Raw genomic sequence first — 24,067 nt, 5'->3', positions numbered from 1 at the left:
AGGACTCTGTATAGGTTTATTTGCAGGTTGGTGAGGAAGGCAAATGTGATGCTAGCATTCATTTCAAGAGGATTCGAATATAAAACTGAAGATGCAATGTTGCAGCTTTACAAACCACTAGTGAGGCTTTACTTGGAGTATTGTAAGCAGCGTTGAGCCCCTTATCTAAGGAAGGATGTGCTGACATTAGAGAGAGTTCTAAGGATTCTGGGATTGAAAGGCTTGTAATATGAGAAGCGTTTGATGGCTCTTGGCCTGTACGCATTGGAATTCAGAAGACTGGGTGGTGTGGAACTCATTGAAGCCTATAGAGTGTTGAAAGGCCTTGCGCGGCAAGGAAGCAGCGGCCTTTCGGATCTGGTGCTACTTTAATTTAGTTTTTAAATTTAATTTTAAGGCACAATTAGGGTTTAGGGCAATGGATAACAGAGCGGCTATCTACCATCACCAGATACTGCTACAATACAGAGATCACCCAAAAACAGACCTTCATGAAGACCTGCTGGTTAAATTGTGCGACCTCGGCTTGCTGAGAGAATCAGGCCTGCTTTCCTTGGAGTCGCCTGATGCCGGTGGCTGGAAGTGGGAATGTTGTAAGCGGTGTGCGAGGAAGCGGAAGCGAGGTGAGCGGGCAGGAGTCTGTGCCAGGAAAAAAGCAAGCCCCAGCCAGCCGGCTCTCCCGTCCATTCTGCTCTCCAATGGACATTAAATTGGACTACATCCGACTCCAATGAAATACTCGGCAGAAGTACAGAAACGGATGGAATCCCAGGTGCCACCATTCAGCTGTTTGCTTATGTAACAGCTTTTCCCCCCACCAAGCCATCGGACTACCAACCTACCACCCTCCGCTGTGCCTATTGTCTTGTTCATTATTTATTGTAATGCCGGCAATGTTCTGTGTACTTTATGCAGTCCTGGTTAGATCTGTAGTCTAGTGTAGTTTTTGTGTTGTTTTACGTAGTTCAGTGTAGTTTTTGTATTGTTTCATGTAGCACCATGGTCCTGAAAAACGTCTCATTTTTACTGTGTACTATACCAGCAGTTATGGTCGAAATGACAATAAAAAGTTATTTGACTTGACTTGATAGAGTGGATGTGGAGAGGATGTTCCCTATGGTGGGCGACTTTTATGCCCAGAGGGCATGACCTCAAAATAGAGGGATATCCTTTTAGAATGGAGATTAGGAGGAATTTCTTTCACCAAAGAGTGGTGGATCTGTGGAATTCATTGCCACAGGTATCTGTGGAATACAATCACTGGGTATGTGTAAGGCAGGTGTTGATGGTTTCATGATTAGTCACAGATAAAGGGAGAAGGCAGGAGATTGGGGCTCAGAGGGAAAATGGATCAGCCACGTTGAAATGATGAAGCAGACTCAATGGGTCAAATGGTCTACTTCTGTTCCTAAATCTCATGGGCTTATGGACTCATGACTTTATGGATGAGTCTACCATGGGAAACCATATCAAGTACTTTATTAAAATCCATACATATCACATTCACCATTTTATCTTCCTCAATTTTTGTCACCTTCTCAAAAAAACAAGGAATTATCTGGCCCTCGACTATGCTTCTCCAAATACTGTCCATTAGTTTGCCCACCTCTGGACATAAGATGCACTGGTCTATAATTCGCAGGATCAGCCCTATTATGCTTCTTGAACAGTGGAACATTTGCCATCCTCCAATCCACTGGTATTTCTTTTGTGGCCAGGGAGGAGGCAAAGATCATCCACCATCAACATCCCAGCAACCTCCTCACTCACTTCTTGTAGTAAACTAAAGTACATCCTATCTGACCCAGAGGACTACAGTTTGCATTTTGCTCTGGATTACAGCTTCTGAAGTAACTTGTTTCTGTTATGATCCGGATCGGGGTCCCTTTAAATTTACCTTGTTTATGTTACGATCCAGACCGTTGATTCCCTGTTTTCCCGTGTCCTTCGACTTTAGTGATTAGAGGCAATTAACGTTCGGCTGAACTGGTAGTTTATAGTCTCCGGCTGTCAACCGTTCGGCGCGGGAGCGTCTGCAAAGTCATCTAAAGTCATGGCATGCCAATGTCATCTGGCCGGAGCAAGCCTAGTCTCTGCCGAAGCGAGTGCCAGTAATTCACCTTTCCTCACCGGAGCAGCCCTGTCCAGTTACCTTGCCAAAGCGAGCCTGCAAAATTTCCTCACCGAGGTGGGTCCGTCAGTTAACCAAGTCAAAGCTCCAAGTCAAGTCCTCGCTCTGGGGGCATTCAAGTACCAGGTCAAGTCCTGGCCCTGGCGGCATCCAAGTACCAAGTCAAGTCCCGGCCCTGGCGGCATCCAAGTACCAAGTCAAGTCCTGGCCCTGGGGGCATTCAAGCACCAAGTCAAGTCTTGGCCCTGGCGACTTCCCAGTTCTGAGTCAAGTCCTGGCCCTGGCGGTCTGTGATTCCTGTCCTACCCTCTTGTCTGAATCCCTTCTCTGCCCCTCTTTCCTCTAGCCCTCGTCTGCAGCCCCTGCCTGCTCTTCGGTCTAGTTCCATTACCGGAGCTAGATAGGAACAGTCTGGTGTTCGCTCGTGTTGGTCTTGTCTTGTCTTGTCCTCGCCTCCGTGAGGTAAGTTTGGCCATCTTGCCGTTGCCCCACGGAGCGTCATGTCTTGTCTCGTCTTGTCCTCACCTCCGTGGGGTAAGTCAGGCTGTCTTGCCGTTGCCCCACAAAGGGGGGGGTCATGTTCTGTCTTGTCTTGTCCTCGCCTCCGTGGGGTTGCCCTGCAGAGGGTCGTGAGTCCCGGCCCTATGTCCTGTACCCAAGGAGGGGTCCCGGCTCTCTGTTCTATGTGTGAGTCCCGGCCCTATGTCCTGTTTCCAAGGAGGGGTCCTGACTCTGTGTTCTGTGTATGTGTCCATGGTTCCATGTACCTGCTCTCCCGAGATCGAGGCTCTGTTTTCCATGTTCCTCCTCTCCCTAGCCTATGTCATGTCCATGCCTGGTTCTGGGATCCAAGCCTGAGGCAAGACCCAGTTACTGGGTCCTTGCCCAATCTCGGGCTCGGAGTCCATACCCTAGCCTCTTCTAGTTCTGGGATGGGTGGGGGAGGGGGGATGAAGTGAGAAGTTGGGAGACGATAGGTGTTAAAAGCGAATAGTTCTGGGAGCCGATTCCGAGTCCTAGCCCAGACCCTTGGTCCCAGCCTGGTCGTAGTCCTCAGTCCTTGTCCAGTTCGCTATTCCTTCTCCTGCCTAGCTCTCATGGTATTGAACAATAAACTAAGTTTAAGTAACCTCACAAGATGTGTCTTGCATTTGGGTCCACCCTTGCTCCCAAAGCCCCCACCATTGTGACAGTTTCTTAGTATTCTCAGTTTTCCTTGCTTCAGTTTATATCCAGTGACACCCTACACAGAATTAATAGTGAACCTTGTGCTTGTCCACTCCTCAAAGCACATAGCACGACAAGGCTGGCCCATTGTCTTGGTGTTGGGTTGAGTTGTTCTCCAATCTTTGTAATTCATTTGCAAATGTTTTGTCGGCATACGAGGAGACATTATCAATGCGCTGTTAATTTCTCCTTGTATGGTGATGAAACATTTGCAAAAAAAAAGCCAAGATCAAAGAACAACTTAACCCAACCATCAACCATCCGGCTACACATGTTCTGAATTACTTCTGATCGGATTAGTAGGAGAATAAAATCATTGTCACACAACGTTGTGGTTACCCTCTCTCTGGCTTGGTTTTATTGGTCTACATTTGACATGAAACGCCCTCTTTGCTGGACTGTGCCCTATTACAAAGAACAGAAGAGTTCTTCTCAGTGTTCCGTCTAATATGTAGTTCTCAGTTAACATCACCTTACAGGTTATCATTAGAAACTACAGAGAGCTGTAGTCACTTCTCAGCACATCACAAAAATTATAGATTTTATTATATACCCTTTCTAAAGTGAATAATTGCCTGATGGGTGGGGGAGGGGGGATGAAGTGAGAAGTTGGGAGACGATAGGTGTTAAAAGCGAATAGTAGAATGAAGAACCAGATAGGAGAGGCAAGTGGACCATGGATGAATGTGAGGGAGAGCGGAACAAGAGAATGGTGATAAGCCGGAGAGGAGAAGAGAAGAGGTAAGAGTCAAAGTGGGAAATGGAAGAAGAGGGCAGGGGAGCGCGAAATTTACCAGAAGTTAGAGAAATCAATATTCATACCATCAGGTTGGAGACTACCCAAACGGAATAGAAGGTGTCGCTTCTCCAACTGAGAGTTGCTGCATTGTGGTAGAAGAGGAGGCCATGGGCTGACAGGCTGGATTAGGAATAGGGATTGTAATTAAAATGGTTGGCCACCAGGATACCCTGCTTGTTGAGAGGAAGCGAAGGTGCTCGACAAACTACGTCAGGCCTCACCGATGTAGAGGAGGCTTCACCGGGAGCGCCAGATACTGTAGACAACCCCAACAGGCTTACAGGTGAAGTGTTGCCTCATCTGCAAGGACTGTTTGGGGTCCTGAGTCAAGGCAAGGGAGGAGGTGAATGGGCAGGTGTACCACTTCTTCCACTTGCAGGGTTAAGAGGCAGAAGGGAGATAATTGGGGAAGGTTGAATTGATAAAAGACTATGGAGAGCGATCCCTGTGGTGAAGCAGAGAAGTGGGCTTGGGGACAGTAAAGATGTGTTTGGTGGAAGGATCTGTTGAGATGGCGGAAGTTGCAGAGATTGAGTTCCTTGGTTTTGTTGACAGTTTGCTGACATTACCACATACTTGACACATGAAAAACATGTTTTTAGTGGCTAGGTCAAAAGTGATTCATGATGCTGCAAAACCATTTCATCACTTAGAAGCTAAAGAAAGTAGCCTGAGGGTAAACTATCCAGCACAGAAAGGAGTGGGTACCCATTTCAATTTGCCTTCCCATTCCCATTCTGACATGTCTGTCCATAACACTCTCTACTGCCATGGTGAGTCCAAACTCAAGCTTGAGGAGTAACAGCTCATATTCCATCTGGACAGCCACCAAAGTGATGTTATGATCATCGATTTCTCCAACTTCCAGCGATTTCTACTCCTCCCTCCATCTGTCTTTTGATTACCTATTCTGGTTACCCCTGACCCCATACCCCATCTTTTCTCTTCGCCTGGTAATCATCTCCCCCTGGATCCTCTTCTCCTTCTCTTTCTTCTAAGGTCTACTGTTCTCTCCTATCAGATTCCTTCTTCTTTGGCCCTTAGGCAGCGTCCATTATTAAGGACCTTCAGCACCCAGGGCATGCCCTTTTCTCACTGTTACCATCAGGTAGGAGATACAGAAGCCTGAAGACATACACTCAGCGATTCAGGAACAGCTTTTTCCCTCTGCTATCCGATTTCTAAATGGACATTAAACCCTTGAACACTACCTCACTTTCTTAATATATATTATTTTTGTTTTCTGCATGATTTTTATTCCATTCAAGGTACGTATACTGTAATCGATTTACTTATTTAATTATTATTATTATTATTTTCTTTTTCTTTCTTCTATATTATGTATTGCATTGAACTGCTGCTGCTAAGTTAACAAATTTCACGACACATTCTGGTGATAATAAACTTGATTCCAATTCTGATTCTTTACCTCTTCCACCTATCCACTCTCAGTTTCTTAGTTCACTGAAGCCACCCCCCACCCACCTTCCCCTTCACCTGGTCTCAAATATCACTTGCCAGATTGTATTACTTACCCTCTCTCTCCCTTCTTAAGCTGGCTTTTTCCCCATTCCTTTCCAGTCCCAATGAAGCGTCTCAATTTGAAATGCCAACTGTTTATTCCCCTCCAAGGATGCTGCCTGACATTGAGTTCCTCCAGCATTCTGTGGTGATATTCTCCAGGTGCCTGAATGAACGTAGCTTCCTCAAATTTCAGTCAGTCCACTTGAGTAGCACTTCATCCACCAATTAAGCTATCATTCACTCCACCACTACAGCACAACAATTGAAGCGAGCCCCTACTTGACCAGGTTACTCCAACAGCATCTGCAATGTTTACCACAAGGAGAACAAGTGTAATAAGTTTGAGAAAATATCACCAACTACGGGCTTCCCTGCAAACTGGATGCCTTCCAGACTTAGAAATACATCATTGGTCTTTTTCCATTATTGGTTCTAGTTACTGGTTTTCCTGACTTAATTGCAATGTTTATCTTCACTGGAAGGAGTACAGTAGCTCAAGGCAACAACTCACCACCTCTAGGGAAGTAGACATTGTCTGTGCTGCCAACATTCAAAAATGAACTAAATATTTTGCCTGATCTGTTGAGTGTTTCCAGCAATTTTGTGTCATATGTCCATCATTGTCAGCTATTTTTTTTATCTGCTACCTGATTAAAACTTGCTGACATTCTTGGAAGTATGTCCTTGGATAGAAAGCGTTAGCAAAGGTTCAAAACTATTATAGCCCAGAGGGGGATAAAGGAGTTATGGAGCAGAACAGCTGAATGCCCCTGCTAGGAGAAAGTACAAGAAATGGTGAATAGACTGTTTAAAAATCAGCTGTCAATTAAAGCATTTCAGGAAGTTAACTTATAATCACACACTCCCACTTCCTTTACCATCAATGTGATATCTGATTTCTGTGAACAAACAACTTTGTTGCATACTATACACCGTAGAAAGAGAGAGCCGAGGAAAACACAAGATGCTTGGCTTGAGGAACATCAAGTTAGAACACCAAACAACCAGGGTACCTGTGTAGTGAGGCAATGTGTGCTATGCTCCAAATGTGATGCCTATGATTTCAAGAACATTGGAGTGGCATTTTAAGAACTTACCTTTAGACATCCACACGTGACTAGAAGCTACAAAAGTGAATTTAACAATGTTGGATGAGGTTGTGTAATCCCAGGGGTCCAGGAGTCATAGTCATAGAGCATTAGAGCACAGAAACAGGCCCTTTGGCCTATTAAGTCCATACCAAACTGACAGTCTGCCTTGTCCCATCAACCTGCACCTGAACTATAGCTCTCCATGCCCCTCCCATCCATGTACTGATCCAACTTCTAAATGTTGCAGTCGAACCCACTTCCACCACTTCCTCTGGCAGCTCGTTCCACATTCACACCACCTTATAAGCGAAGATGTTGCCCTCAGGTTCCCCCTTAAATATTTCCCTTTTCACCCCTAGCCATTGATCTCTAGTCATATTCTCTGGTTTCTATTTACTCTATGATAATCCCAACTCTTCTCTTTAAAGGTTCACCCTGACATCAATATACAGAACTTCATCACTGGTGAACTTCTATGCATAACAAATAAATCTGAAGAATCAGAATCAGGTTTATTACAGGGTATCATCAGCATGTGTCATGAAATTTGTTAACTTAATGCATTAATTCAACAGTGACAGACTTAGGTAGAACAAAAGATGATTGGTAAAATGTGCATATATACATTAAATTTAATGCAGAATATGAAGTGATATACCTGGTTACCATATTGTAATGCAATGTAAATATTGTAATTTTAAAAGATGCAAAAGCAGAAAAAAATGGCGTATATCTATAGAAATACTTAAAGGTGATAGTTCTACGGCGGGAGGAGAAGATAGCAGCGCGACGCAGCGTGCGCAGCTCTCCGGTGAAAATGATATCATATCTGTTAAATAGGGGCCGTGGAAAATTCTGATTTGATGAAGACAGACGTGAGAAGCAGAGGAACATCTGGAGAAATTTCTGGAATGCCTGGTTCGCTGCTGTTATTACTGTGCGATCGAGAATCTCCGAAGGGTAGGCCCCAAAATCCCCGGCTTTGCTTGCTGCTGGCGACCGAGGCTGAGGTCGAAACGTTTGGATAGAGATGGTGCTCGGTACTCGGTGTCGGAGGGCTGATCAGAGCTTGAAGTTTTCGGACGACTCAGAGTCGGACTGTGGTCGGGCATGGCAGAGAGAGTTTTCTTCCTTCTCCCGTCTGCGTGAGATGTGGGACATTTGAGAAACTTTGAACTCTTTTACTGTGCCATGGACTGTTCTTCATCAAGTTATGGTATTGTTGCACTGTTGTAACTATATGTTATAATTATGTGGTTTTGTTAGTTTTTCAGTCTTGGTCTGTCCTATGTTTTTGTGATATCACACCGGAGGAATATTGTATCATTTCTTAATGCATGCATAACTAAATGACAATAAAAGAGGACTGCGTGTCCTCATAATCTAATAATCATATGGGATCTTTGTCCTTACTTACAGAAAAATAAATTACATAAGCAAAGTGTGCTATTTTTTTATAAAACATTAGTCCTCAAACAGAAAATTGTGTTTGGTAATAGGAAACTTGCATTTGAAAGGATGCCAGAGGTTTCAGTTATAGAGGTAGAGATGACTAATAACTAAATGACTAGATGACTAATGACTAATGACTGCAAAATATTTCTAATTCACTAGAAAGGCAAGAGAACTAAGCTTGGCTTCTGCATCCTTCTTCTCCAGTCCCAATGAAGAATCTAGGCCTGAAATATCTACTTCATAGATACTGCATGACTTGCTAAATTGCTTCAGTTTTTATGTGTGTTTACCCAATGTTGGTGTTCTGGTATCTAGGTGCTATGATGTACTGGTATTGCCCTGATATGAAAGCCTTAGAAGAGAGCGTTAAGTGACCATAGGACCTTTTATGTCTATCACTTCATTCCAAGTCACCCTCATTAACCAGTTTAAAACCACTAGAATGGAAGTAAGTAATCCTCCATTGCAGGGGTTTGTCAAAGATATCAGTGATTATGGACACACAGTACATACCTGAAGCCCATCATCAGGTTAACACATCTTCAGTTTAATTTTTAAATGACGGTCAGAGAAAGTGCTGGAGTTGGCAAGCAGGTTACTGACAGCTTTTGGCAGTAGAGAAAAAAAAAGCTTGTGTCTTCCCAATACCTTGTACACATTTCTATTCATTCAGTTTCATCATCCAGTCATCATCATAGAAATAAGCAATTTTCTATCTATTAATGGCAATAATATTATTAGCAAGAGTCAGTAATAATGATCAGAAACCACTACATTCAGCCTTTAACTTGCTGACCCCATACCTACTCATGCTTCCAAATACAGTTGTCTGAGCAATGAAGCCTTCACAACCTAGTTACAAAACTGATATCCACTTGCCAAAACAGACAAAGACTAATCAAATCCAATATAACACTTTGCATATGATTAACCTACTTTCAATTCATCAGCCAATTGTATCATTAAAATGGTATTGCAATGCTTTCTTGCTAGGAATCTGATAAGTAATGCCAGTTTTTGTTTTACTGTGACCACAGTTCCAAATTTGATTACAATGTCGATCAAGATACTCTAATAGAAACATAGAAACATAGAAAATAGGTGCAGGAGTAGGCCATTCGGCCCTTCGAGCCTGCACCGCCATTTATTATGATCATGGCTGATCATCCAACTCAGAACCCAGCCTTCCCTCCATACCCCCTGACCCCTGTAGCCACAAGGGCCATATCTAACTTCCTTTTAAACATAGCTAATGAACTGGCCTCAACAGTTTGCTGTGGCAGAGAATTCCACAGATTCACCACTCTCTGTGTGAAGAAGTTTTTCCTAACCTCGGTCCTAAAAGGCTTCCCCTCTATCCTCAAACTGTGACCCCTCGTTCTAGACCTCCCCAACATCGGGAACAATCTTCCCGCATCTAGCCTGTCCAATCCCCTTAGGATCTTATACGTTTCAATCAGATCTCCCCTCAATCTTCTAAATTCCAACGAGTACAAGCCCAGTTCATCCAGTCTTTCTTCATATGAAAGACCTGCCATCCCAGGAATCAATCTGGTGAACCTTCTTTGTACTCCCTCTATGGCAAAGATGTCTTTCCTCAGATTAGGGGACCAAAACTGCACACAATACTCCAGGTGTGGTCTCACCAAGGCCTTGTACAACTGCAGTAGTACCTCCCTGCTCCTGTACTCGAATCCTCTCGCTATAAATGCCAGCATACCGTTCGCCTTTTTCACCGCCTGCTGTACCTGCATGCCCACTTTCAATGACTGGTGTATAATGACACCCAGGTCTCGTTGCACCTCCCCTTTTCCTAATCGGCCACCATTCAGATAATAATCTGTTTTCCTATTTTTGCCACCAAAGTGGATAACTTCACATTTATCCACATTAAATTGCATCTGCCATGAGTTTGCCCACTCACCCAACCTATCCAAGTCACCCTGCATCCTCTTAGCATCCTCCTCACTGCTAACACTGCCACCCAGCTTCGTGTCATCCGCAAACTTGGAGATGCTGCATTTAATTCCCTCATCCAAGTCATTAATATATATTGTAAACAACTGGGGTCCCAGCACTGAGCCTTGCGGTACCCCACTAGTCACCGCCTGCCATTCTGAAAAGGTCCCATTTATTCCCACTCTTTGCTTCCTGTCTGCTAACCAATTCTCCACCCACACCAATACCTTACCCCCAATACCGTGTGCTTTAAGTTTGCACACTAATCTCCTATGTGGGACCTTGTCAAAAGCCTTTTGAAAATCCAAATATACCACTTCCACTGGTTCTCCCCTATCCACTCTACTAGTTACATCCTCAAAAAATTCTATGAGATTCGTCAGACATGATTTTCCTTTCACAAATCCATGCTGACTTTGTCCGATCATTTCACCGCTTTCCAAATGTGCTGTTATCACATCCTTGATAACTGACTCCAGCAGTTTCCCCACCACCGACGTTAGGCTAACCGGCCTATAATTCCCCGGTTTCTCTCTCCCTCCTTTTTTAAAAAGTGGGGTTACATTATCCACCCTCCAATCCTCAGGAACTAGTCCAGAATCTAACGAGTTTTGAAAAATTATCACTAATGCATCCACTATTTCTTGGGCCACTTCCTTAAGCACTCTGGGATGCAGACCATCTGGCCCTGGGGATTTATCTGCCTTCAATCCCTTCAATTTACCTAACACCACTTCCCTACTAACATGTATTTCGCTCAGTTCCTCCATCTCACTGGACCCTCTGTCCCTTACTATTTCTGGAAGATTATTTATGTCCTCCTTAGTGAAGACAGAACCAAAGTAATTATTCAATTGGTCTGCCATGTCCTTGCTCCCCATAATCAATTCACCTGTTTCTGTTTGCAGGGGACCTACATTTGTTTTTATCAGTCTTTTCCTTTTTACATATCTATAAAAGCTTTTACAGTCCGTTTTTATGTTCTCTGCCAGTTTTCTCTCATAATCTTTTTTCCCCTTCCTAATTAAGCCCTTTGTCCTCCTCTGCTGAACTCTGAATTTCTCCCAGTCCTCAGGTGAGCCACTTTCTCTGGCTAATTTGTATGCTACTTCTTTGGAATTGATACTATCCCTAATTTCTCTTGTCAGCCACGGGTGCACTACCTTCCTTGATTTATTCTTTTGCCAAACTGGGATGAACAATTGTTGTAGTTCATCCATGCAACCTTTAAATGCCTGCCATTGCATATCCACCGTCAATCCTTGAAGTGTCATTTGCCAGTCTATCTTAGCTAATTCATGTCTCATACCTTCAAAGTTACCCCTCTTTAAGTTCAGAACCTTTGTTTCTGAATTAACTACGTCACTCTCCATGTTAATGAAGAATTCCACCATATTATGGTCACTCTTACCCAAGGGGCCTCTCACGACAAGATCGCTAATTAACCCTTCCTCATTGCTCAAAACCCAGTCCAGAATAGCCTGCTCTCTAGTCGGTTCCTCGACATGTTGGTTCAAAAAACCATCCCGCATACATTCCAAGAAATCCTCTTCCTCAGCACCTTTACCAATTTGGTTCACCCAGTCTACATGTAGATTGAAGTCACCCATTATAACTGCTGTTCCTTTATTGCACACATTTCTAATTTCTAATAATTGGAGTTACACTGACACACACAAAAAAACATGGCCTATCACCCCAGCTACAGGATAACCCTTCATATCTTCCTCCAGGCTGTATCTTCTGCCCAATTATCTTTGGCAACTTCATCAATTACATTCTATACATTCTATACCTGCATGGAGCTACAACTAGACAATGCTTAGGCAAGTACTGATAAATGGCAAGTAATGCTCTTGTCACAAAAAGTGGCAGATATTATCCACGTCTAACAAAGGAGCCCAAACACTAAGTTGAAAGATTATTCCTGCTTCTACTTCATTTGTTTACGTTCATGTTTATTGTCCTTGGGAACCCTGAAAGCTTCTTGGTTTAAACATTCTTTTTAAAACTTGACAGATTCATGGATGCACAGTATCACTGTTCTCATGAAGGCTTTCTTCATTTTTATTAAGATCAGGACATTTTTATTCATGATGTTTGTCTACACTCATGCTCCTTTGATCCAACTTTTCTTCAGTATTGTTTCTGATAGTTCTCCCAGTGGAAACCACCAAACATTGCCTTCAAAATCTGTAGGATTTGGCCCATTATTAATTAGTGGATTAATTACAGAACTGCAGCCTTCCTGTGATAATCACAATATCTTTTATATGTAATGGTTTTGCTGCATTTATCTTCCAAATTTCCATGCATTTTCAGTTGCCCAGGTCTTTAATGTGACGCGTAGATTATGCTCAGTAACAAAAGTACCCCAATGCATTACCATCCTCTGAGAAAACATTTTGTCTTGGCAGTCTGCAATGGCCCAGGGAGTTCAAAGGTAGGCTTCCTGTGATCATAAGACCATCAGATATAGGAGCAGTATTAGGCCATCTGGCCCATTGAGTCTGCTTCACCATTTCATCACGGCTGATCCAATTTTCCTTTCAGACCCAATCTTCTGCTTTCTCCCCATTTCCCTACATGCTCTGACCAATCAAGAATATATCAATCTCAGCTTTAAACATACATAAAGACTTGGCCTCCACAGAATTCTGCAGATTCACCACTCTATGGTTAAAGAAATTACTCTTCACCTCTGTTCTAAAAGGACACTCTTCTATTCTGAGGCTGTGTCCTTTGGTTTTAGACTCTCCCACCATAAGAAACATCCTCTCCACATCCACTCAGTGTGGTGTGTGGCCAAGTGGTTAAGGCATTCGTCTAGTGACTTGAAGGTCCCTAGTGCTAGCCTTGGCTGAGGCAGTGTGTATGTCCTTGAGCCAGGCACTTAATCACACATTGCTCTATGACGACACCAGTGCGAAGCTGTATGGGTCCTAATGCCCTTCCCTTGGACAAGATCGGTGGCATGGAGAGGGGAGACTTACAGCATGGGCAACTGCTGGTCTTCCATAAAACCCCTGCCCAGGCCTGCGCCCTGGAAACCTTCCAAGGCACAAACCCATGGTCTCATGAGATTAACGGATGCCTAAAAAAAATGCTAACATCCACTCAATCAAGCCATTTTATGATTCAGTAAATTTCAGTTAGTTCACTCCTCATTTCTTTGAATTCCAGTAATTACAGGTTCAGAGTCATCAAACACTCTTCATATGACAAGCTTTTCAATCCTGGGATCATTTTCATGATCCTTGAAATTATACATCATGCCAATCAAAACAATGTTTTTTTTAGCAGAAAAGAAAAGTTTTTCTTAAATAGGGAGTAGAAGTGCTTCACCCAAGAGATTCTTCAAAATTTGCCACATCAGTTTGACTTCTCCCAACTACTGATCAATGTCTATGCCCATAGGTGTAGATTGATTAAGGAGATACAACATGCCTTTGTGCATGGTAGCTTATGTCAAACTTAATTTTATACAGTTTTTCAAGGAAGTTACCAGGAAAGTGGATGAAAGCAAGGCAATGGATGTTGTCTACATGGACTTTAGCATGGCATTTGATAAGGTCCTGCATGGGAGGTGGGTCAAGAAGATTCAGTCACTTGGCATTCAAGAAGAAGTAGTAAAATAGACATTAGCTTTGTGGGAGAAGCCAGAGAGTGATAGTAGATGGTTACCTCTCTGCCTGGAGACCTGTGACTAGTGGTGTGCTGCAGGGATCAGTGCTGGGTCCATTGTTGTCTGTCATCTTTATCAACGATCTAGAGGATGATGTGGTTAACTGGATCAGCAAATTTGCAGACGACACCAAGATTGCGGGTGCAGTGGACAGTGAGGAAAACTATCATGGTTTGTAGAGGGATCTGTATCAGCTGGAAAAACTGGGCTGAAAAATCGCCAATGGCATTAAATGCAGACTAGTGTGAAGTGTTGCACTTCAGAAGGACCAACAATGGTCTTACACAGTGAATGGTTGGGCACTGAAGAGTGTGGTAGAACAAAGGGATCTGGGAATCCAAGTCCATCACTTGTTGAAAGTGGCGTCATGGGTAGTCATAGTCCTGGTCATAGTCATACTTTATTGATCCCGGGGGAAATTGGTTTTCGTTACAGTTGCACCATAAATAATAAATAGTAATAGAAATAGTAATAGTAATATTACTATTAGTAAATAGTAAATAGTAATAGTCATGGAAATAATAAATAGTATTGAATAGTAATAGAAAAATAGTAATAAATAGTTAAATAGTAATATGTAAATTATGCCAGTAAATTATGGAATAAGTCCAGGACCAGCCTATCGGCTCAGGGTGTCTGACCCTCTAAGGGAGGAGTTGTAAAGTTTGATGGCCACAGACAGGAATGACTTCCTATGACGCTCTGTGCTGCATCTCAGAGGAATGAGTCTCTGGCTGAATGTACTCCTGTGCCCACCCAGTACATTATGTAGTGGATGGGAGACATTGACCAAGATGGCATGCAACTTAGACAGCATCCTCTTTTCACACAACACCATGAGAGAGTCCAGTTCCATCCCCACAACATCACCAGCCTTATGAATAAGTTTGTTGATTCTCTTGGTGTCTGCTACCCTCAGCCTGCTGCCCCAGCACACAAAAGCAAACATGATCGCACTGGCCACCACAGACTCGTAGAACATCCTCAGCATCGTCCGGCAGATGTTAAAGGACCTCAGTCTCCTCAGGAAATAGAGATGGCTCTGACCCTTCTTGTAGACAGCCTCAGTGTTCTTTGACCAGTCCAGTTTATTGTCAATTTGTATCCCCAGTTATCTGTAATCCTCCACCATGTCCACACTGACCCCCTGGATGGAAACAGGGGTCACCGGTACCTTAGCTCTCCTCAGGTCTACCACCAGCTCCTTAGTCTTTTTCACATTAAGCTGCAGATAATTCTGCTCACTCCATGTGACAAAGTTTCCTACCGTAGACCTGTACTCAACCTCATCTCCCTTGCTGATGCATCCAACTAGGATCATAGATAGGACACTAGATAGGATCATAAAGAAAGCTTTTGGCACATTAGCTTTCATAAATCAATATATTGAGTATAGGAGGTGGGATATTATGTTGAAGTTGTATAAGATGTTGGTGAGGACTAATATGGAGTATTGTGCATTGTTTTGGTCACCTACATACAGGAAAGAGTACAAGAGAAAATTTACAAAGATGTTGCCGGGTCTGGAGGATCTAAGTTATAAGGAAAGATTGAATAGGTTAAGACTGTATTCCTTAGAATGTAGAAGATTGAGAGAGATTTGGCAGAAGTATATAAATTATGAGGGATATTGATAGGGTAAAAAGAAGCAGACTTTTTTCCACTGTGGCTGGGTGGGATGACAACCAGAAGTCATGAGTTAAGCATGAAAGGTGAAACGTTTAAGAGGAACATGAGGGAAAAAATCTTCACTCAAAGGGTCGTGAGAGCGTTGAATGAGCTGCCTACACAAGTGGTGGATGTGAGCTCGATTTCAACATTTAAGAAATGTTTCAGTAGGTACCTGCAGGGCTCTGAGCCCAGAGCAGGTGGATGTGAGTGGGCAATTTAAATGGTTTTTGTATGAACTAGTGGGCCAAAGCGCCTATTTATGTATTGTACTTCTCTATACTCTACCGCAGAAACTGGAACAAGTTTTTCCTCATGGCCAAGTAGCCCCTCTCTCAAATACCTGCATAGAAATCCAATGCTATCATATCTTTCAGAACTGCACACTCCAGCTGAGATCTGACCAATGTTTATAAAAAATTTCCCTGCTCTTGCATTTAATGCCCGACTAATTAACAACACTATATCGTATGTCTTTTTAATCACATTGTCTACATACACTGATACCTTCAAGAATCTTTAAACTTATACACCAAGATCCCTCAGTTCTTCAAAACTCAGTCAAACCTCCTCCATTATTTTCTGTCATCTATCTCCAATCCAACTTTGGATCCCATTTTCCAACTTACCTTGGATCAAATGAGCCTCCACCAATAATTTACCATTTGATTTTCTTCTCTTTACTCTCAATAGATATGAATATCACCCCTCGTTGTCCAATTCCAACATACAAGAATTGAGCTCAAGATTTTAGCATTTAAAATATCATGCAAAATCAGTGAGGCATAGGTGAGCAGCAGATTTTTGACTATTATGCCAAACAGCATTACCCAGAAGTGTGAACAAGCATTAGATTTTCAGTAATCTTCTTACTTCATTTTGTGGAATCAGTAGCCAGGAGAACGAAAACTCTGTGGAACTGTTAATTGTACTAACAGTCAATGCAATTTCAACCAATCCATAACTGCAATAAAACAAAATTGTTACGGAAACCGCAATAGAGAATCTTATTTTAATTTTTGTTGAGGTAATAATGCAGAATAGGCCCTTTCAGCCCTTCGAGCCACTCTGCCTAGCAACCCTCTCGCCCATTCAACCGTAACCTAATTACGGGACAATTTACAATGACCAATTAACCTACCAATCTGTACATCTTTGGACAGTGGGAGGAAACTGGAGCACCCAGAGGAAACCTACGTGGTCACGGTGAGAATGTACAAACTCCTTACAGACAGTGGCAGGAATTGAACCCTTGTCGCTGGTACTGTACAGTGTTGTGCTAACCACTACGCTACCATATCGTGTTTGCTACATCTGAATGCAATGGTATTCCTGATTGTCCATCTGGGAATTGCATGACTGACAGTAGTGAAAACTAATGAAGGAAGCCTTGGACACAACTACAGAGGGAGGATCTTCAATACTGCCCTAAACACACGCGCACACACACACACACACACACACACACACACATAACTACAATGCAATACAATCAAATTTAATGACCTCTCAATGATGGGCAAAGCAAGTCATGGAACAGCTTTCAGCTCAGTTCCAGTATTATTACATTCCCTGACAGTCAATGATTTTTTTTTCAATATCTCTCAACACTCCACAGCAAGAGGCAAGGTGGTAGTGTCTGCTTTATGAACAATACTTTGCGTTGCACTGATGTGTTGAACTACAAGGATTCTCTCAAACCTCTACAGATGTGGTGTGTGTGTGTGTGTGTGTGTGTGTGTGTGTGTGTGTGTGTGTGTGTGGTGTGTGTGTGTGTGTGTGTGTGTGTGTGGGGTGTGTGTGTGTGTGTGTGTGGGGTGTGTGTGTGTGTGTGTGTGTGTGTGTGTGTGTGTGTGTGTGGGGTGTGTGTGTATGGATACTTTCCTGACAAGCTGCATTTTAGCCTGTTTGGCAAAATATACTGTTCTAGATTACCAGAACCTGCAGAGACTGGTAAACACAGTCCAATCTATCACAGGTTCTTAATATCCTTCCATCCAGTCTATCCTCACAGTGCAACGCAGCAGGAAAGCTAACAATGCCGTCAAGAATGCCTACCACTCTGGCCATTCCTTTTTCTCCTTTCTACCTTCTTGGAGAAGGTACAGGAGCTTGAATGTCCAAGCAACCAGATGCAGGAACAGTTTCATTCCCACTGCTATTAGACATCGGAATCAATCACCTTTTCATATTCCCTTCCCAATGATGCTACCATGCTTTTGAACACTTAATTCTATCTGTTCTTATTCTCACTTTAGCATTTCTTTTTGCATTATCTCAGTTTACATAACTGTGCTTTGTACCGTTCCGTTTTTTTGTCCCTTCGTGGTATTTATTGTTGTATTTATTATTATCGTGTATACTGTTTATTGTGAGTTTTACACGATTAAGGAATTTCATAAACCGACTTGAATTTTCTTCAGTCAAATGCTATCTTTACTCAAAAATCACTGTTAGAACAATGCCTGAAAATGGAGAATTACTGGAGTTTGAGAAAAATTGATTATGTGCTACATCTCCAGTCATTATGGGCTTCAAGTATCTCCATGAAGGACATTTCTAAATTATTTGCATTCCTTTATTAGTTCACTATTACCTTTACCCCAAAGAAATAACCTCTATCCATCAAAAGATAAATAAGGCAAGTCCCACACTTAGAATATTAACAGATTTTCATTTCCCAGATATAATCAGAGAAAACCTCAGTTTGTGTATAAATGATTTGCTCTTTCCAATCTAGTCTCCTCTATTGCATAGAATATAGAGATTTCCTTTTGAAAAATTTGCATTGAAATCTTCACTAGTTCTAAAACAGATTTAGATGAAAGGAACCTCCAAGTATCAAAACTACTTACTACACAGGCAAAATAGCAGTAACTTCTTTTTGCCACCTCAAAACAGTATTCCCTTTGATACTATGTGATTTTCTTACACAGTGGCAGTGATGTTTTAGAATAAAGGTGAGGAAATTATTTGAAAAGTTCAGTTTTTGACAGACTTTTCAACAGACAACGCCATTGCCATCACCCTCCACCTGGCCCTAACCCACCTGGATAAAAAAGACACGTGCATTCGAATGCTGTTCATAGACTTCAGTTCAGCATAATCATTCCTCAGAAACTGCTTGGAAAGCTGAGCCCACTGGGCCTGAACACCTCCCTCTGCAACTGGATCCTAGACTTCCTGACTGGGAGACCTCAGTCAGTCCAGATTGGAAGCAGCATCTCCAACACCATCACACTGAGCACGGGGCCCCCCCTGCCCCCAGGGCTGTGTGCTCAGTCCACTGCTGTTCACACTGCTGACCCATGACTGTGCTGCAACACACAGCTCGAACCACATCATCAATTTCGCTGATGACACGACCGTGGTGGGTCTCATCAGCAAGAACGATGAGTCAGCATACAGAGAGGAGGTGCAGCGGCTAACGGACTGGTGCAGAGCCAACAACCGGTCTCTGAATGTGAACAAAACAAAGGAGATGGTTGTTGACTTCAGGAGGACATGGAGCGACAACTCTCCGCTGACTATCGATGACTCCTCCATAGAGATCGTTAAGAGCACCAAATTTCTTGGTGTTCACCTGGCGGAGAATCTCACCTGCTCCTTGAACACGAGCTCCATAGCAAAGAAAGCCCAGCAGCGTCTCTACTTTCCGTGAAGGCTGAGAAAAGTCCATCTCCCACCCCCCATCCTCACCACATTCTACAGAGGTTGTATTGAGAGCATCCTGAGCAGCTGCATCACTGCCTGGTTCGGAAATTGCACCATCTCCGATCGCAAGACCCTGCAGTGGATAGTGAGGTCAGCTGAGAAGATCATTGGGGTCTCTCTTCCCGTACAGACATTTACACCACATGCTGCATCCGCAAATCAAACAGCATTATGAAGGACCCCACGCACCCCTCATACAAACTCTTCTCCCTCCTGCCATCTGGCAAAAGGCACCGAAGCATTCGGGCTCTCACGACCAGACTATGTAACAGTTTCTTCCCCCAAGCCATCAGACTCCTCAATACCCAGAGCCCGGACTGACACCAACCTACTGCCCTCTACTGTGCCTACTGCCTTGTTTATTATTTATTGTAATGCCTGCACTGTTTTGCGCACTTTATGCAGTCCTGGGTAGGTCTGTAGTCTAGTGTAGTTTTTGTATTGTTTTACGTAGTTCAGTGTGGGTTTTGTATTGTTTCATGTAGCACCATGGTCCTGAAAAACATTGTCTGGCTTTTGCTGCGTACTGTACCAGCAGTTATGGCTGAAATGACAATAAAAAGTGACTTGATTTGACTTGAGTTACATTCATACTCCACCATTAAAAACAAAATGGCTTTGTCCTAGTAACTTAAAAATACCATGCTTTGGAGAATATTTCTGGTACATTGTATAATGGCAGATTTTAGTAAATCTTTATGCTCCTTTCCTGTCCAGGGCTGCTCAGAACTGACAATAAACAGTTGTGAATTTTAAAAAAATGTGATGAATGAAGTGTTCATCTATGTTTCAATATTTTACAAACTAAACCATCTTGAAACAGATAGTAATTGACCATGGAGATTTGCTTGCAGTTATTTATTGATAAACTTTAGTAATTAAGTACAATTTTTAAAAAATCATGCAGCAAATTAGCTGACGTTACAGATATTTTTGTCTCAATTTGAAAATCGGTTAGAAGCAATTCTTTCTAAACATAATGTGATTGGCTAAATGTAATGAATTATATTTTTTTGTCAAAAGGTAATAAAAAATTGGGTTTAGCATTAGACTTAATCATTTAGAAAAGTTGTTTAAAGGATAGCCAGCTTAGGACAGATGCTCTTCCAACAGCCACAAGACTTAATATGGGTGTAACTGTACAAAGATTTTGATGTACCATCTTGGGAAATCAGATTCACGTTCCTATATTCAGTCTGTGTTTCTTGACAGCACTCACATTGATGTTCAATTTTGTCTGTCTTAGTGTTGTATCTGGAAAAATAAGATGACAGAGTTATAAATACGTGAACAACAGTATAGAATTATATAGTCGCAATAACCAATGTAACAAAATATACCTCCTTCATTGTGGTGGTCACTTCATCTAAAATATTTAAGTGAATTTCATATATAATGAATCGTATGTTGAGCCCAAGAAATCTTATTACATTTAAGATATATAAATCAAAACAAAGATAGAGATTAAAGTACTATAATGGAATGAGCTACCAAGTGGTTTCTGTGTCAATAAGGCCTTCTTATCTGAACGTCTGGATTATATATAAATACTATGGCTTAAATGTGCTTGGAATGCTTAATATAAACTCCTGCATGTTTAGTGTTGAAGTGTCAGTAACAAGCAATTTTTGTGGAACTGTATTGTAAGCAAGCATTCACTTCCACTGATGGTGGGTACTAGGTGATGCAAAAGTAATATTTGAAAAAGTGTGAGGGATCAAAGCAGAGGATTCACGGATTCTCAGATGTAATACTGGAGGTCCTTGGAGTGCATTTGAGAGAAGGAAGTTTCAGAAGCAACAAATACAGAGGAATAGGTAGTTAATTTGGCCTGTAGCTTTTCAGCTAATCACCAGTAGCAAATATGACTTCAAAAAGCTCTCAAATCCTCAGCAGTAATCGGTTTAAGTTAATAATGTATAGCTAATCACAATTTCGGTATGCAGCCTCTCTGAGCTAAATCACAATGAAGTTCTGGGCAGCTGTTCCTAAGAGGCAATTCACCACATTTACCAGGTTCTTGGGTTAAAAGAAAGGCAAATCCAACACTTTAGCTTAAGACTCCACCTTGGTCAACTAACAGTGGAAAAATTGTCCTTCATGAGGAGTGAACAGGAAAGACACTAAATAAGCAAACTGCATCAATTTTGTTGTGCTCACGATCTGCAGGCTTCCTGGATAAAAAAAAATACTTCAAACATCGGTACTTAAAACATCCATATAGACAGGGAATATGTGGGAAATGAAGCGAAACAAACTTATCATATGGAAGATTAAATTTAAATTTACCGGCATCTTTCAAACAGAATTGATTAGTTAATATGAGAAAATAGTCCTCTAGTCATTGTCCAGTCTGGTTACTATTTAATCTCTCCTATAAAACAGTATTTAATGATTCATTTTTAAAATCACAATGCAAAATTAATAGGTAAATACTTACTCAGTTACACCAGGGCAATTCCCTTGACAGATATTCATTTCAACTTCTGCTGTATAGGTTGTACTGTTGATTACTTTTGTGATGGTGGTTGCTTTAGTTATCTGCTTACATGTACCTACTGGAATGAATAATATTTTTATACCTCAGCTCTAATTGAATAGAGTTTATTTTTATACATTTTAGACAGTAAGCAACTTTGACTTTTGGCAGGTTCATTTACACTAAGATATTCTTAACTAATCTTTACAGATTTTCTCCCAGAATGCCCGTGGCTGCATAAAAGCTAGTAACGTTAAACAAGATAAACATGCAAAAGACACTTATTTATTCTAATATTGTGAAAGAGAACTTTGCCATGATTTATTGGAACTCAAGGTATTATTTTGCTTCAAGGTAAGAATCATGAGGATTAATGTTCAACCTCAATAAAACTAGAGCTAATGAGAATAGAGAGACATAGTCTACTGCTCCTAAAACTCTGATGCCCTAACAATGATCCTCTACTCTGTTCACAACACTGTAGAGTGAACAAGTGTGTTAGTTTTCAATTTATCTTTCTGCTAATGCAGCATCCCAGGTATTAAAAATTAATGGAAATTTCATGCTGTTTTTGTATTAGTTATGAGCACATAGCCTCATGTGCTGATTTGACGTCATATAAACTAATTTCAGGTTAGATTCTTATGGTTGTTAAAGATCTCATGACATCATTCATTTGAAAGAGCTATAGTAACTCACAAAGTCCAACCCTAAGTTTCCATCGTGAGAGGTGAAAATAGTTAAGACCTTCCAACAAGACTCTGGTGACGCTGTAAAGGTCAATCCCCTGTACAGTGATACAATGGATTACAGAAACATTGATGAACTCCAACCATACCAATGACTTTGGATTTTGGAGATGGGAGTACATCAATGGCATATGCACCACTTGGAGATAACAGCCCAAGCAGAAGAAGAAGGGAGTTAACTCAGTGCCCAAACAGCATTTATCCATAACAACAAATGGTCAACATCATTGTTGTTGAAAGGGCTTTGCTTTACATAAATAGGCTGTGCTGTTCTTTAACTGTGAAAATATATCAAAATTATGCTGGCTTTTTTGTAGATTTTGTAGTTCTTGGCATCTCTCAGAGTTATATATGAATGGAAATCTTTACATTCAGGTGACCCTTTTAGCTTGACCTTATATGTCACTGGTCAAAGTTCAAGGTTTAATAACCCAACATTGCGCAATTTATCACTCATAGTGCTGCCTGGTAAAATGTTTTGGGTAGGAGAGACTGTATCATTAGATCTAGCAAAGATGAATCTCTAAGATTGATTTATATGCAAAAAGGTATTGGTAATAACTTGAGGCCTATCACTATTACTCCATAATTAATAATCTTTTAGGTCAAATGTTTCAACATTATCAAAACATTGTAATAATTCCTAGTAATAACATAATGTTAATTCTGAAGAAAAAAACAAAGTTCTGATTTGAAGATGGATATGGTCCAAAATGACAGCAAACACTTTTTAGAATCTATAGTGTGTTATATTAATAGCTTCAATAGGTACATTTAATGTCAGAAAATGTATACAATATACATCCTGAAATTCCTTTTCTTCACCATCATCCATGAAAACAGAGGAGTTCCCCAAAGAATGAATGTCAGTTAAATGTTAGAACCCCAAAGCCTCCCCCTCCCAACTCCACCCTCCCATGCAAAAACAGCAGTAAGGCATGACTCCCTCACCCTCACCAGCCACCAAAAAAAAAGCAACGACACCCCCTACCGAGCACTCAAGCATGCAGCAAAATATCAATAAAGTCACAGACTTGTTGTACCCCAAAGACTACTCGTTCACCTGGTATTCAACATACAACAGAATCTCCCTCTCTCTCTCCCTAATAAGGGAGAAAGAGATGTCTCCATTTCACAGTGAGAGGGGAGACATAGCAAAACAACTCCCTAGTTTACCAATGTAAGCCAAAGATTGTAACAGAGCTTCTATGGTTCATCAGAGCTGGGAACATGAATAACAACTGGGTGTTTTGCTCCTGATGATAATTAATAATGTTACAGAAGATCCCGGTGTTAGGATAGAAAAAAAGCAAGCATAATTAATTAATTGTCACTGAAGTGAAAGTTCTATTCCTTCAGCTGATTCAAAATTAGATCTAGTTAGGAAAGTTAGATTTGATTGATCATTCATATAATGTTCTATAGATGTAAGCCTTTTGTTAATAATTAAATGCTTACTTGGAGCACACGTGTGGCAGCAGTGGTCGTCATCCCATATCTTGTCAGACTGAACAATGAGAATTAACAGTCAGAGTTAATATAGTAATGACCTATGTATTCATTGTTAGACTTTGATTATATAGGAA

At 41.6% G+C, this 24,067-nt stretch overlaps 1 protein-coding gene across 1 annotated transcript in view; it reads right to left on the bottom strand.

Annotated features, from left to right (window-relative positions):
* Positions 1–20,102: 20,102 nt before the first annotated feature.
* The window catches only part of LOC134359366 (mucin-2-like), a 113,547-nt gene continuing 109,582 nt past the window's right edge, over positions 20,103–24,067 (bottom strand). Inside the window, exons 41-43 of the mRNA XM_063072502.1 lie at positions 23,940–23,988; positions 21,694–21,811; positions 20,103–20,507 (exon numbers count right to left, since the gene is read on the bottom strand). Of these exons, the coding sequence (XP_062928572.1) occupies positions 20,327–20,507; positions 21,694–21,811; positions 23,940–23,988 (348 nt within the window). The 3' untranslated portion in view covers positions 20,103–20,326. The remainder of the gene's footprint in view (positions 20,508–21,693; positions 21,812–23,939; positions 23,989–24,067) is intronic.

Source organism: Mobula hypostoma, chromosome 20 (genome assembly GCF_963921235.1).
Source record: "Mobula hypostoma chromosome 20, sMobHyp1.1, whole genome shotgun sequence".
Lineage (NCBI taxonomy): Eukaryota > Metazoa > Chordata > Chondrichthyes > Myliobatiformes > Myliobatidae > Mobula > Mobula hypostoma.
This window is presented reverse-complemented; position numbering and strand designations above follow the sequence as displayed.